Genomic DNA, 16,440 nt, shown 5'->3' with positions numbered 1-16,440 from the left:
AACTACCTATTTTTCAGCCAGCCTGAATGTTATCTCCATCTGTTGGAGACAAGAAAAGAACTAAGCACATTCAGCTGTGACAGACATTTCACAGGGGTGGGACTGTAAGAGGTTTTTTGTTTTCTGCCTGCACTGTAGTGGAAGTTGGATGTTATACCCATTCCTGGGTTAGAATAGAGACTGCATGGACCAGCACAGTGTGGGTTTTTTTTGTTTTTTTTTGGCAATCACAAAAGCATACAGAAAATTAAAGCTAACGTAAACAGCTCTGGCATCAGCCAGCATCATACAAAATATGAGCTTAGTATAAGAACCTATACAGAATGGATTATACATTGACCCAAATGCAATGTACTCCAATGAACAATATTTTCATTTAAAATTAGAAAAAAAAACTACTATTATGTAAAACTGGGCTTTCACTGGTCTTGGAAGATGAGATTTAAAAAAAAAAAAAAAAAAAAAAAAAAAAAGCTAAAATTTCTAACCTGGAGTGGATTTTAACTCCATACCGGCGTGCTCCTCAGTGGCCAGAACATCTCCTTGGAGTTACAGAGATCCTGTTTGAGCTCAGGTGCCTTGCAACATTCTTGAACTCCCTCAATGCACATGCGTAGCATAATCCATGAGGCACATGAACCACATGTCCTCTAAATATGAGGCCAGAATAGGTCCGCTTTAAGACACAGATATCAAACCAGGGCTCAGATCATTGCACCAGTGTCTCAAATACTTGAGGGTTACCCCAAAAGAGTGCAGGGAACCCACCAGCCCTTTGGGGGGTGGGAAATCAAGTTTAAATGTTATTTGAAAAACAATCTGCTTCTCCAGGTAGGTAAGGCTGAGGCTCATCTACCCATTTCACAAGCGTAATGGATCACAGGGCTGTCTCTCATGAATCCCTTGTTCAAATAGCCCCAAATCTGGATCACAAACCATTCCTGCTCTACAACACATTCCATTTATCCCCCTGCCCTAGATGCAATCCCAAGCACCTCTCACTCAGATTCACCCCCACCTCCTCTATTGCTAGAAAGCATTCACCTGTTCAACACACACAACCCTGACAGATTTTAGCAATATGCCTTTCAAACTTTTTCAAATTCCTGCCCAAGGTAGGACTCAGAATGACACTAGGTGGGATGGGTCAGGTTCAAAAGGACTACTGCTTACCACCTTCAGCTATCCAGCTGGGGTGAAACGTTGAAAACTAAAAATCCTGTTAACCCATCTGCACATGCTCACAGTAATCCATCAGGCTCCTGAATACGCATGTGAGGCTTAGCATGGAACTGTATTAGAGATCACCCTCAAGCATTTGAGACCCTAGTGCAATGACCTCAGCTCTGGTTTGATCGCTATCTATGGGGGGCAGGGGGGAGTTGCCAGAAAGTGTCAACTTTAAGAAGAGCTGTTTTCCAGGGGCTCAGGAATCTCTTGGCCAAAGGGCCAAAATTTGGACCACTGACATACCCTGTGCCTCTAGGAGATGCAACAAATCTCCTTGCAATCTGATTAACCATACAGATTTTAAAGCACTTAAAGTGCCTGTTCTAGAACCTCAAAAACAACCGAAAAACCCCTTTTGTGAACATATTCCACCAACCCCATATTGCTAATTAGAGATTGTAACGCCCTGCGGAGCGAGTATTCATCCAGTCACACAGCATGACAGAAGTAAAAATGAAAAGTTTAGAAAAATGAATAATCTTTTTAAAAAATATTAACCCCAATTCAGTTGCTTAGTTTGATTTTATTTTTCCTACATTTCTTCAGAGGGCAAGTTCTTAAATCCCATGCTCATAACAGCCTCAACTCCATAATCTTGTGTAAGGATTCAAGTTTGCTTAAAAGTGCTTATTTTTGATTGGAAGGGCATTCTTTGCCTTATATTTACCTTTTCAGAAATATTTAATCAAGGATATTTGAAATATTAAAATGAACAAAACCTGTCTTAAGTAGCCTTGGAAAACTGATTAAAAACTTGACTATTTAAGTTGTTCTTCAAGAAAGAAAGTGAAAATGGAGCGATTAAGAGCTTAGAAGTAAATTGTAACACTAGTATATTCATTACTTTTTTCCTTCTTACAATTATAACAAAAATCTAAACATCAACTCACCAAGTTCTGTTTGTCTTGCATTCTCATTTCATAGGCTGTCTGCCTGGGGTTACTGATTGCCTGAGGACTAGATCTATTTCCTCTCCCCAAAGCTTGAGGGGAAAACTGGCCACCAGGAATAAAAGAAGGCTGATCCCTCTACAAAAGCAAGCAAATATACACATGGTGATATAAATCTAATATTGGAGATTACAAGAATAAAAATTAGCACGTACAGCTGATATTCCTTTAGAGTTCTTAGATTATCAGTTGCTAGAATATAAAATGAGCACAGCTGGATCACAATTATTTATTCAGTTCATCTTAGAAGAAGTATGTTTAAGCAAGATCTTGTACATGTAAAATATACCCTCGGATAAGATGGCACTTACAATTTCAGGCCTTCCTATTTTCAAGGGTTTTATTAAATGCGCTCTCAGAAAGTTACATTTTTGTACTGAAGTTCCAGAAACAGAAGAAAATATGATTTTTTCTTTTTAACTGAAGAAACTCCATCTAGCTATTAGTGTGTGAAAAATAGGATTTACATTTCAAGGAAGATAAATCATTTTCTTGCACTCTGATAGCAATACTTAGACTTGATATGCACATAACACTCAATGAAAAGGGGCTCTATAAAGTTTGAAAAACTTTGGTTAAATGAAGTGACGATGATCCTCTGACACTCCTCCACTGTATATCTAGAGTCCTTGTGCCTCAAGGAAATACAAAGAGACATCAAGCTCTGGGAAATGGCTGGGGGCATCTGACATATTAAAAGCACTGGACAGAGATACTGTCTTGAAGCCAAGGTCCCAGTGTACTGAGGCCCTTCTGGGTTTCATGGATCATTAGGTCACATTGTAAAGAAGCTACACCTATTTGAATGAGCTAGCAAGTAACATGTTTATTATACAAACCCTAGATTCAAATGAACATGCCAGAATCTATTCTAAAAAGTTAGGAAGGACATTTAGTACAAAAAACACAAATTAAATGCAATTTTAAGGGTTTAACATACACAAGTACATGTTAAGGCTGTCACAACAATCAACACTTTGCCATTGTGAATAAGTGGTATTTTGTATTACTGTGAATAAATCTGCACATATATTTTAGTCACAATATGAGCAAGTTACACTTGCAGAAGAGACCTTGTTGTGGAATTCTGACTTGCCTGTTTAAAGGTTCAAGCTTGATTAAGCATTAACTGTTTAATTTTCTGTAGTCAGTTTACTAAACTCTTAATCAGGCTCTCAATTAAGAGGCACATCTTCTGTTCTCTCTGCTGATTGCTGACAGTGTAACCCAATGGCACAATCCCTCTGAGCAACTGGTACTGTAAAGTATTTGATACCGTATTCACATTGTACAGATATTGTTATCCTTGAGCACCTTAATCTTTTCACCCATTTTAAATAGGTTTAGATTTAATTATGTGATTTTTCCATTCAATACTGCAAGTTTTTTATAACACACTTTGCATAGTTTTTGCCTTACTCTGAACTATCTTAATCATTACTGCAATTTTATCTAATTTACTGAAATGAGACTAAACTTGTTTGTCACAATATAAAAATGCCTGTAAAAATGATCTCTTTAAATTTACCTTCATTCTTTTTCTTTTTTCTTTTTGTCGTCTTCTGAAGTTCTCCTAAAACACGAGTAAAGACAACTGAAGTAACCCAGTCTTAAAGGTCTTTCCTGAGACCCTCCATTAATCACCACACAAAGAAAGATTAAGTAGTAAGTCTGAGTAGGCATCATGGCTACAGACCTCTGAGGCTTGCAGAACTGAACTCTTCCGTGGCCCCATCTAGGATTACTGGTCTATGGTTTTTCTAAGCCACACTAGCATCCTATGGAAAACACCCTGCAAAACTGAAGGGCTTTCAATATGGCTCACAATACCCAGAAAATTACATTGGGACAACAAGATCTTTAAAGCACACATGTGAAGATGCTGAAACAGAGTTTTGCCCATCTGTCCACCTGGGTGAAGATACTACAGAAGTCCAGATGCTACAGGTAACTCAGCATAGATACATGTTTCTTGTCACAGTTGCTAGTGGCTCAAAAAATTCCTGACTTTTTTTATTTTAAGATCCTGGATCTTGCTCCAAAGCCTGTTCTTCGACAAGTGTCAGGTTTGCTACTGTAGTTTAGCATATCATATTGAGAGAATTGTAGATTATGGTTATGACATACAGTACATCCTGCCAACATTGAAACAATGTTTTTCTGACGGGATACTCAGCACAGTTCTGTTACCTTGATTGAGGGGTTTTATTACTCTCCTTTTTTTGAATAAACTATTTAGGATTGTTTGCTTAGTACTTTCTAGCAATACAGGTATAACCCAGGTGCTAGGAAAATGCTGCAGTGTAGCGAGTTGTTGACCATTTTAAGTCGAATTTCTTTGAAACAGCTGAAGGATCTCTTCTGAAAAAAAGCAGCACTGTAATATTTACTGATTACAACACAAACATAATATATTTCTCTAGAACTTAACTAAATTTAATACAACGCACAAAGCTGCCACCAACACATTTAGCAGGGAATTTGTCAAAAATCTACCTGCTGGAAGAAAATATAACTAAAAATCCATAAAAGTAAAGAAGCTTTAAACAAGTCAGACAGCCAAAAGGACTGAACAAGTGCAATTATTTTGGTATTCTAAAAGCATTAATAGTTAATGCTTTTAGAATATGAAAATAGTCATTGGTACATTAAATTCTGAAGAACCCTTCCGTGTAGCTAACAGGTTTGACACAAAGCAGAAAAGTGAATACATGGTTACTTTTAGTCAGCTTTTACACAGAAGTAAGTGCTCCGAGTCAAGGACTGTCTTTACAGTAGTGTCATGTACTGTGCCAGCCTCATTCCCTGCACTAAAATAATTAATTATGGAGGGCTTGAAAAATCCACTCACCTACTGGCCATTGGCAAGAAAAAAGCTTGTTTTTTAAAACAGGACTTTTCAAATCATTATGGTTGAAAAGAACTAAATATGAACTGAAAAATACACAATGGAGTGAAATCTTATCTTTTAGATCATTCCAGTGCCTGTTAGAGTTCAGAACTTTCCCATGTTGCTGCAAAGTGAAAACTACGCAGGGTTGTCTATTTTCAAAGGTGCTATTCACTACACTGTGGGCAGCAGTGAAACTAACAAAAAAATCACATAAGTTTCACTACAGTGTTGCTTGAAACAAAGAAAGGCCATGGAGTTATTCACTCTAAAGGATGACTCAAAGGGGAGACTGGTGAGGCAGGAAAGGGAATTGTGTGTGTGAAGAGACTAGCCTTATTTCATTATCAGCGTTTCCTATATCATTGTACAATACAATGAACATCTTCAAAGTAGTAACTGTGACACTGGCAAACCAGATGCCAGCTCATGCCAAGTGCTCCTGGGCCACACTCAACACTGACAGATGCACAGCTAGTAACCAGGCTGGTTTGCCTGTGTTAGTGTTATTAAAACTGATCGAGTTATAAGAAAGTGTTTAATGTTTAGACTTTATGAAATGCTTGGCTAATACTGCATCCTTATGTAGGATGCTTATAATATGTCCCATATTTTAAGGTAATATTTAAGTGTTTTCTCTGCAACTATAAAAATGTTTACTAAAACTATAAAACCCTAGTCAGGAGAGAAGCATTACCAAGTGTGAAATATTAAATTTACCACAAGAGGTGTCATCACCTCCCCCACAAAAGGTGGCTTATAGACACCAGACAAGCAATTGTGGAACATCAGCGGACAAAATACTTGGCTGACTGCTTCCCCAACACTCATGAAGAGGGTACATGCCCAGGCTCTCGTGACACAACAATTTGAACGTGGGGGGACGGGCATAAACATTCTAGCCAAGAAGGAATTGTCATCACTATACTGCTTGAAATTCAGACAGGGCAAATATTTCTAAGCATAAGCTAGGGATCCCCAAGCTGGTTGGCTTGGGTCAGCCCTAAAGGACATATAAAGCAAGCACATTATAGCAGCTATTACCTTTTGGAACCTAAGACTCTCATTTATGTATGTTGATCTGCTTTAATCTTGTCAATAACTCATTTTTTTTTCTTAGTAAATAAATCTTTAGTTAGTATTATAGGATTGGCTACAAACATCGTCTTTGGTTTGAGATCTGAGGTACAACTGACCTGGGGTAATTGACTGGTCCTTTGGGACCTGGAGTAACCTGAATATGGTTGTGACGCTTGGTGTAAGGGACCGTCTGTCACAAAGGTAAGCTTACCTGGCTGGTAAGACAGATTGGAGTACCAAGGGGGTTATCTGTGACTTCATATTACTGTGCTTTAGGAGTTCACACTTGTTACTTGGCTAGTGAAATCTAGTTCTACAACATATAACCAACCAGTTTGGGGACACTCTGCCCAGAGGTTGGCACTCACGCTCACGAGCCTCTCTGGACAGCTTGACAGCAACGTTTTAAGGAAAACTGTTTCTAAATTCTACTAAACACTGCAAAAAACCAGAGGTTCCCAAACTGGGGGCACCACCAGGCTACTGGGGGGCGCACACACCTGACAGGGCTGCACTCCAGGGCCAAAAATGGGCTCTGTCCAGCAGAGGAAGCATATGGGGTTCTGCAAGGACAGTCTCAGCTGCCAGGACCAAGTTCCATGCCCATCTTGCTCCCCTACTGCCACAGCTACCAACTGAGAGTTTCACTCCTCTGCTGAGGAGGTTGGTGGGGACTTTGAGCAGGGAGCCATAGACTGCACCCAGGGAGGTACTAATCCCCTCCCCAGGGCCAGACAGATTGGCCCCAGCCCTTCTGTGTGGCCCCAGGGGCACAAAGCCTGCACCAGGGAAGTGGATGGAATTGTACTAAACAGACAGAGTCAGGAAGGCCAGTATTCATGGGGTACAGCCTCCTGCTCCCCTCCTGACACCAGGGCCAGCCCTTCAGTGCACCCCTCTTGCACTCCACTTATACAGGAGGACAAGATCAGGAGCTGGCTCCCAGTAACTGAGACAGGTGCGACTACAGCAAGACGCAGGCGGCTTCCTTGACGGCTACATGGTGAATACCCCTGCGCCTCCCATGGGGTACTAGGCACCCTGCTTCCTCCCTCCCCTGTGAGAACTGGGTACAGGGCACTCTTGGGTGCTGGGCACCTTGTTCTCCAACCCCCTTGGGTGCTGAGTACTCCCCCCCCCCAATATCGTGAGTACTGGTTACCCCTTTCCCAGCCCCAAAGATATGGCAGGCACACGTGGGACATGAATCTGAAGGAGGGCGCAGCGAGAAGTTGAGGAACCTGTGATATAAGCCATCTAAGATGATCGTGGAGTTCAGAAATGCTTTACCTCATCATCTTTCCTCTTTTTAAAAATGCTATCTTCAACTTCTCCAACAGCCAACATGATCATCTGTACCCTTTGTAGGTTGACATAACCACTCTCTGTGAGGTACCCCTGCAAAAGAAGAAAGTTAATGCATGTGGTGTAGGGGGTTCCTCCCAAAATTTTGGATTTTTGTTTTCTAATAGCTACACAAAAAGTTTAAATGTACCCCAGTTTTGTGCACCACATTTTTATATATGCCAACCAGACGATCAATTGCTCCCTCCCTGTGAACAAAGCATAAAAAGAGTTAAGTTCTAGTCTCTCTGCCACTCTCGTTTACAGCGCTGCTAGATAGATCCACAGAAACAAATGTCAATAAATCTATTCTTGTATATCCAGTGGCTTTACATACCTGATCTCCAAAGATGGCAAATGAGGAAGAAAGTCATTTCCCACGAAGAAACACATGAAGACCCAGTCATCTACACTTCTCTCAATATCAAAAGTAAAAGGCAAACTGGCCATCGTTAGCTCTTTTTCCAAATACTGCAACAAAAAAACCCAGACATTGGGAAGCTGGTCGGATGCTACTACAAATAGACTTTACATAAAGCAGCTTTACAAAACAATTTTGCATACCTCTCGCAGCACACTTAATCGGATAAAAATAAACTCTTGTTCAGAACCAGGAGGACAATCTGCAAACTGATCATGCTGCAGTACAAAAGAATATGGGAAAGCATTACTCACATGCTGGTCCACCTTAAAACTTTTTGGCTGAATATTAAAGGTTTAATCCAAAAGGAATTAAGTATAGAGATACAAGTCCAATTCCTGAAGTCTTTATACTATTTTTTCTTTGACAAATTGCCTACCAACTTTAATAGTAGTTTTACCCAACTAACTAGTAATGAAAGAGTGAGTAGTTTTCAAATTAGCACTGTACTGTAAAAAAGAGAGTCAGGTCATTCCATTCATATTACTGCTGTTGTACTTCAAACCCCCCCCCCCAACAAAAAAAAAACAACACAAGACAACAAAAAATCACCCACCATCTGTGGACACTAAACCTTACTACAATTGAACTAACAATCAAAGAACTACCACAAACTGTTAAAACTCTTACCTCTCCTTGTTTCTCTCTTGGCAAGCCTTGACAATCCTTAACCTCATGGCCAAACTGACTACAAAGACCACAAGGTTTGGGTTTATTTGGTTTAAACTCTTCTCTGATTATAGTGAAGTTTGGTTCATGTGTAGCTAGTCCAAGCATGATCAGATCAGCTATCAACCACAGCAAGAAAGAAAAGTAACGAAAAATAGACATTAAGGCTTGCATATGAGTTAAAGAATCAAGTGTATTCCATTTTAAACAACTGCGAGCAGGGCATGTGGGGGTGCATTCAGTACAATCTGAAATACTGTCCTGTAAAAATCAGTGTTGTTTGATACTACAGGTATAAATTAATTCTTCAGCTATGGATAATACTGGATCTTGCTCCCAAAAGTAAAGTAGAGCTTCCAAAAATACATTAACCAATCCATGGGATACTTCAAATGCATGCATCACCCTAAGCATCTAGCTTATTCACCATCTGGAAACTGCCAGTGTTAAAAGCTTAATCAACAAACTTATTGCTACAAAGGAGGAGGACTTACCATCAGCCCCACACAAACAATGATGAGTGTTTGGGTCATGGTTTGGTTGAGCTAAACAAAAGAAAAACAAGTGTGTTCAAATCAAGCTATTACATGCAATTTCATCGATTCTTCTGAACACGTCTTACAAGTATACAACAGAAGTGTGCATATTTTAGTTGACTTACCTCTCTGTCTTCTAATGTAATCCATGATTTTGTGTTCCCCTTCACCAGGAGCACTTGCATCAGATAAAATAACCTGTAAAACGTTTAGAGCTATGTAAACATTTTTTTTAAACTGTGCTGTTGACATTAAGAAGCGAGTAAACATTTAAGATTTTTTGTCTTGACCATATGAATGCCAAACTCTTGAAATGTTTAGTAATTGCATCTAAATTACCTTTACTTCAATATGAATTATACACTCATTGCACCCAATTTAAGAGTCACTTGTTATTTACACTCTCTGAATTACTTTATTCAAACAGATTTTCTACCAATTCTCTTAAAATAATATGTTAACTTCATCATAGAGTACTGACTAAAGTTAGTAGGACTGACAGTTAGCTAATGTATCCAAAGTTTTCGAAGCAAGTTTAAAAGTCAGTTAAAACATGTATGAGACCCCCCACAGACCTCCTTTAGAACTCTGGAATCCCAGACTCTCAGATACCACTGTGATGTGGATCATACAAGTACCCAGACAGACCAACAGTGAAGTTCACAAACTCAGTTGCTTATGAAGGGAACTGCCCCCCAAATTAGAACACATTTTAACAGCCCATCTAGGGTAAAAGAAATGGTGAGCAGTCTCTGAAGAGGCTGAATATTCTCCCTCCCAACACAGGGTAAATGCAATGTTATCAGTCAGCAGGAAGACTTGATGGGAAAAACAGAAAAGTCAAAAAGACAAGATGATAGAAGTGATAGGAATCATTTTGGTTGCCTAGTATTGTGTTAATCATAGAAGCATAGAATATCAGGGTTGGAAGGGACCCCAGAAGGTCATCTAGTCCAACCCCCTGCTCGAAGCAGGACCAATTCCCAGTTAAATCATCCCAGCCAGGGCTTTGTCAAGCCTGACCTTAAAAACCTCTAAGGAAGGAGATTCTACCACCTCCCTAGGTAACGCATTCCAGTGTTTCACCACCCTCTTAGTGAAAAAGTTTTTCCTAATATCCAATCTAAACCTCCCCCACTGCAACTTGATTGTCGAGTGTTGTCCTCCAATCACTTGTAATAAATGAGATCAAGAACTCGGGCCTGAGACCTACAAGAGGCAGAACGCAAGTTAAAAATCCAATACAGAAAAAGAAAAAAAAATTTTTTGTAAGAATGTGGGGGAAAATGTAAGAGTAGAGTCTTAACTCACACAGTCTTTAGAGACAATGTACCTTGGCTTCCAATACCAAATCCTATTATTGTGCTCCTTAAACCCCATTTTTATATAAAATCATAACAAATGGCTCTACTGGACGGTGTTATTAGGATGAAATGTATCTTTTAGATGAAAAACCTTGATGTGCAAGTTACCCCCATCTCCAAGAACACCATAGTGCCAGAAGACACAGCTAATCTACTGTTTAAATTTACACTGTTCAATCATACTATAGCTCAGACTAAAACAAACCACTAAACTAAAACAATTTTTTTTTGAAGTAGGAAAGTGTGAAACTTACTGTCAAATTTTTCCACCCTGGGTCATTGTTTAAACGATCAGCAATGTAATAGCGAAGGCATTTAGCAAGATTGTCCATAAACTCGGTTCCCTAAAAGGCGAGAGAAGAAAATAAATTAACCCATCATTTAGGTGTTAGCAGTAGCTGGTTGAAGTACAAGACTACTTACTGGTGTAATACAATTGCTGTCAAATCTCTCTTTCACTTCTTCTGGAGGAAGAAAGCCACCTACAGAAAGAAGTTTAACAAAAACACGTCAAAATAAATAAGAAATGAACGCCACTTTTGCAGGATTATCTGGAAACAAATTGCTTATCTGAAACAGTGAACAAAAAACACGAGCCCTTCTAATAAAAACTATTTTTTGATCCCTCCAACCCAAGAGCAAGCTGTTGTTACCACTGCGTTATCTTCAATCAAAATAAGCAGAGAATTAACAAGGAACAAGACTTCAAGATAGTCATGAAGTACTTCAGACAAGGTCATTGAGAAGAAAAAAATGAGTAAGCTCAAAAGCTTGTCTCTTTTGAGAACAAAAGGTGGGCAAATAAAAGAAATCACCTCACTCATCTCTCTCTCTACTACTCTGGGACCAACACTGCTATACTGTCACTGCAAACATGAACTAGTTCATGCAGGAGGCTGCAAAGATAACTTCTTCTCCCTGCTACAAGATGCTGGACAGAATTTGCCAGGAAGAGACTTCCTCTAACTAAAGCTGTTCTTGGCTTCCAAGAACTTTCCTCCTATACCTTCTCCACTTAGGGTGGCCAGATGTCCCAATTTTAGAGGGACAGTCCCAATATTTGGGAATTTTTCTTATATAGGCACCTATTACCCCGCACCCCCATCCCGATTTTCCTCACTTTCTATCTGGTCACCCTATCTGCCCATGTCTCCTTTCCCTACCTGCACCGTTGTGCCTTATACCACTGCCTCTCATTTAATGCCACAAGCATCTTCGTTCTTCCTCCACAGCACTTTTGATTAGCTCTCCATTACAACAACCACCCCTCCTCTCCCAACCTAACCTTAAAAAAATTAAAACGAATCAAGAGGTGCATGGGAGAAAGAAGGAGCATTTTTCTTTTGCACAATTCACTTTAGACTGTAAGCTCATTGGAGTAAGGATGTATTTTCATAAGTTACTATACTATGCATGCTTGTGGCAGTCACCGAGCCCTATATTTTTCTGTAGTATCTAGCCTCTGCTATAGTAAAAAACGGTCTATTTCAAAACAAGATGCCACTCTCACACTTAAAGCCATCAGCTACTGAATAGCATCAGGTATGATGCAAACATCTGTACCTTTTGCCAAAATTTCTTGTCTTATTCTTTGCTTCTCTTCTGCACCTTCCATTCCTTCCTTTGATGCTCTGAATCGCCTGGATCTCTGCTGATTCATTTTTGCACGGGGAGCCTAAAACATGTGTTATAGTATTTTACTCAACATTGTATTTGATGTTTTTTTCCTTATCTGCTCAGCTGTTTTCTGTGACTTGTTAACACCCAACACAGCCTTATGGGGTTATTTAGACAATACATCAGGGTGGAGACAATCACATAAAAAGTTTTGCATCTTCCAACTGGCTCCTCCCTTCTTTTACATGTTCCCTCCTCCCCCAAATGAGTTCCCATAGCTGTAAGACCACAGGAAGCTAGTACTAGTATCACTGTGTGTTCTTTTGCTGAGCCAATTTCTGGGCAAGTGGTCTGTGATTTTCAAAAGGGAATGGGGGGAAGAATGTTGATACTTGGTCTTCACCATCACTGGCTGATAAAAGTCACGTGAAAACTAAATATGCTCTCCAGGAAGTTTCTGAAGCGTCACAATGGTCCGCCAGGTTCACCGCAATTGCAGTGACCCCAAACTAGTAGTAGTGACTCAGGATTTCCTGGCTCTCTCATGTGGTCTAAGATAAAGTTATGGACTTTGAAAATAAAGTCCTAGTATCTCCAGTCTTAGAATATTAAAGCAGACTAAGGGCTTGTCTTCACTACCCCGCTACATCGGCGTAGCATGTCTGGTGAAGACACACTTTCGATGGGAGAGCACTTTGCCATTGCATCAACGTAATTACTCCACCTCAAAAAAGGCAGAAGTGGTGCAGACTTACATGGTAGTGTAGACAAGCCCTTACGCTTCTGACCACTCAGACTTCAACCATCCTTTTAGTCACCCACCTGTATCAATAGCCTCGTTCAGGTATCAGCCCTAGAAACCTTAAAAACATCCATCTCAGGACATGAAGCACCCAGGAAACCAGTAAAGCCAACATCCTCCCATAACTCTTAAGTAGTCACCAGCTCCTAAACAGTACTTAATCAGGGAACTCTGCTCCCAATTTTCTCTTGACATCCAGAGTTCCACTCCCATTCTTTTGGGGACTGCCCTTCCTTTTCTCCTTTTGGACTAGGAGGCTGTATTAGCAGAATGTCGCAGATCCACCCAAAATACCCCTCTCCCCTGTTCTGAAGCCATATTTTGTATCTTTCAACTTCCTCATCCCTTTCCAGGGATTCTTCTCATAAGTTACCAAAAAGAAAGTCTATCCTTTGTTACAGACAGGAGCAGTAGGCTAGATGATACGGGCTTATATTGCTATCAAATTGTTATAGCCATTACTTTCTCAATCCCAAGAAAAGTAGTATTGGGAGGTGCATAGCTCAAATTTCTAAAGATGATTTTGCAGAATATCCACTGAAGAATTACATTCCTACAATCTAGATGTTTCATTGTTCAAGGTATTTGTGGAGTGACTGAGCACAATCGAGGATGGATAATTATGTACGGATTGTTCTATTAATAGCAAAAATAAGTTTCTGCATGTTGACTTTATGATAAATTTCCTCCCTTCTCCTTCAAGATTGGTTTGAGTTCTTGATCGGATGCCTTACGGAGACATGGAAAAAGTGTGCAAGCATAAGGGAAATTCCTGAAGTTCAGGCTCTGAACTCCCAGTATAAGGTTCTCTCTTGTTATAGTTACAATTTCAGACCTAGAGATGATCCCAAAACAATGGATTCCCTTGACTCAAGAAGCAGACACCCATTTCCTCCATCCTTGCCTCAGCTTCCGTGCAACTTCCAGCTGCTTGGCAGGGTGCCTGCCCATCAGTTTCCTCTTTAGCTTTAGCCTATTCATGCCTATATTTCTAGTTTTATCAGGACTCAGTCTCCACATTCTCTCTTGTCTTACCCTCTACTGTTGGATATTCCTCATTAGATCTTTGCCATCTCCCTGTGTCTTTAGGGGATGGGAAGGAGAAGGGAGAATGAGCGCCTGCGCAGATCTGAATCTACACTAGAGTTACCCAAGAACTGCCTGTGGGTCTGCTAAAGCTTCTGCTTATTATTCACAGTAATGGGAAAAGTTGCAGCTCACACTGATCACAGGAGTCCTGCCCAGAAAGGAACACCAATCTGCTACAATGCATCCCTTTATTTTCCTTATCTATCCCCAATTACTAGCTCAATAATGCACAGTAGTTAGCCACTACATCATTGCCAAAGTTGATTTTTTAAACAGCATTTGCTAGTGAGGTAGGATGCAACTTGAGACATGACTGAGGGTAGAAAGGCCTTTTATAATGCTGCCAGGTGCCTGTCTCAGTGAGAAAACTCAGCAGTGGGTGCTAGTAGCATCCAAGTCTCAGCCACTCACCATGTGTAAGCTTTAAAATTTCCCTGGCAACATAAATGAAACTTACAAGTGCTGTATAACTGAGAAACATTATTTAGTATGAACTCTCTCTTACCACAATGTAACACCACAGGTAATAGGTTTACTGATGACATTTTTTTGCATCATAATACCATAAACTGTAACACGGGACACAGTATCCTAAAATCTCTAGCAGAGAACATTTTATTTAAGTTTGTTTTTGTTTGTTTTTAAGGACACAGCAACATAATTGAGTGCATATACAAACATTTATAAGATCGCCACAATTGATATTAAAGATCTACAAATGGGGCGGGAGGGGGAAATCTTTCAAATAGATACACACAGGCAGAATCTTGAGAAAAACTGATCTGGAGCCTTTGAAACAAATTTTAGTATAACTGATAGGGTTACATAATCAGAAATGGAATACTTAGAATAATGCTTTTTTGTTGGGTTGTTCCTTCAACCAAAACACCTGTATTAACTTGTTTCCCAAGGTACTGTATACAAGTCAGCCAAGGCAAGCTGGGGAAGAAGTCAAGCAACAAACGTAGCTGAGTTCTTGAAATCTTTCAAAATACAATTAAATTAGTTGCTAAATGTTGTGTGTCCATTTGTATGCTTTTCTGATCTTTCACAGCCTGCTTGCTGCACAAACTACCACTGATTTGCCACAAGTTCTCCTTTTCTTTTTACTGATTTCATAGATTCATAGGATTTAAGGCCAGAAGGGACCATTAGACTGGCTCTTATTTACAATGGACTTGTGTTCTGAGGAAGCAAAGCAAAAGCTATCCCACATAACCCTCCACCCCAATATAATACACTAGACAAGAAAGCTTTCTTTGCTAACAGTTCTTCGACATATGCCAAGGTGAAGTGTTAGTCAAATGTTGGGTGTAGTAATTGAAACAATACACATTAAATGAAAAGCTAAACTACTGCCTAATGAAGTTTATGAAAGCAGACAGCATCAACTTTAGCATTATATGGAAACAAGACAAACATTTCAGTACTTACTACTCCATCTATTGCCATGTAGAGAAGTCGTCTTGGCCTGACAATGTTGAAAAGTCTGTCAATGTACTCAAAAATGGCAACCATCATTTCATCTTCATTTTTGGGAGCTGGTCTATAATTTAGCAAGACATCCTGTTAATGTTTCAGATAATATATAATACAAACTATTTATGAAGTGACAAAAGTGTCACTTACTTGTCCTCAGGATGTGTACATGGATGGATAATACCATTCATATCCAAATACAGGTTATCAAACTCCACCTCATTAGGATTAGGCTTGCTGGTATCAACTGGAATTTTGATGCCATTGCATTCTTTAGGCTGTGAACACAGTAATAACAAGTCTTTCAGTATTTGCCATATTTGCAACAATTTTGTTATCAGAGAGGCTTTAAATACGTCAGACCCAAATGAGATTTAAAAAGAAAAAAGGTGAAGGAGCAAAGAGTTGAATATCAGCCCACAAAATGATTACACATAGACCATGTCTACACTACAAAACAGGCTTTGTTTAAAACTGGGCAAACATTATACGTTGTTATATGGCCACACAGACAAGAAATAAAACACTCCCACTACAATTAGGTAACATAACCAAGTTTAAGCCAGGGTTAAAACATTGTTCTTTAACATGTTTATATTTTTCCCCTCTGTCCACAAAAGCAAGAATAACGGTGCAAAAGAGAATGTTGTAGGGCCAGCAGGACCTTACATGGCTTCTGTAAATTTGATTGACAAAGGGACCTGTCTATAGTTATAATCAGTAGGAGGTTTTACAATATCAGTCCTACTTCAGTCTTTGAACTTTATGCAAGAGATGAACTGGCACGTTTAGATAAACCAGGGCCATTATTTATTTCTCCAATATTAAATACTTAGCTTTACAGCACAGATAAAACAAAAAGACACCACTACTTTTTGGTTCTCCCTCTCTTTTTAGAGGAGTCAAAATCATGGTGAACAGATGACCAATCTTTAACTTACTAGATTTTGGGGCACAGCAGAAGCACTC

General features: G+C 39.6%; 1 protein-coding gene across 1 annotated transcript in view; it reads right to left on the bottom strand.

Moving 5' to 3' along the window:
* XRN2 (5'-3' exoribonuclease 2) overlaps window positions 1-16,440 on the bottom strand; it is an 85,080-nt gene that overhangs the window by 56,601 nt on the left and 12,039 nt on the right. Inside the window, exons 2-15 of the mRNA XM_084622280.1 lie at window positions 15,622-15,749; window positions 15,427-15,538; window positions 12,048-12,159; window positions 10,908-10,966; window positions 10,739-10,828; window positions 9,246-9,318; window positions 9,079-9,129; window positions 8,546-8,703; window positions 8,059-8,133; window positions 7,832-7,965; window positions 7,646-7,703; window positions 7,441-7,548; window positions 3,709-3,753; window positions 2,121-2,258 (exon numbers count right to left, since the gene is read on the bottom strand). Of these exons, the coding sequence (XP_084478406.1) occupies window positions 2,121-2,258; window positions 3,709-3,753; window positions 7,441-7,548; window positions 7,646-7,703; window positions 7,832-7,965; window positions 8,059-8,133; window positions 8,546-8,703; window positions 9,079-9,129; window positions 9,246-9,318; window positions 10,739-10,828; window positions 10,908-10,966; window positions 12,048-12,159; window positions 15,427-15,538; window positions 15,622-15,749 (1,341 nt within the window). The remainder of the gene's footprint in view (window positions 1-2,120; window positions 2,259-3,708; window positions 3,754-7,440; window positions 7,549-7,645; window positions 7,704-7,831; window positions 7,966-8,058; window positions 8,134-8,545; window positions 8,704-9,078; window positions 9,130-9,245; window positions 9,319-10,738; window positions 10,829-10,907; window positions 10,967-12,047; window positions 12,160-15,426; window positions 15,539-15,621; window positions 15,750-16,440) is intronic.

The sequence above is a fragment of the Lepidochelys olivacea genome (genome assembly GCF_965140295.1).
Source record: "Lepidochelys olivacea isolate rLepOli2 genome assembly, chromosome: 3".
Taxonomy (NCBI): Eukaryota; Metazoa; Chordata; order Testudines; family Cheloniidae; genus Lepidochelys; species Lepidochelys olivacea.
Note: the sequence above shows the minus strand (reverse complement) of the source record. Positions and strands in the feature narration are given on the sequence as shown.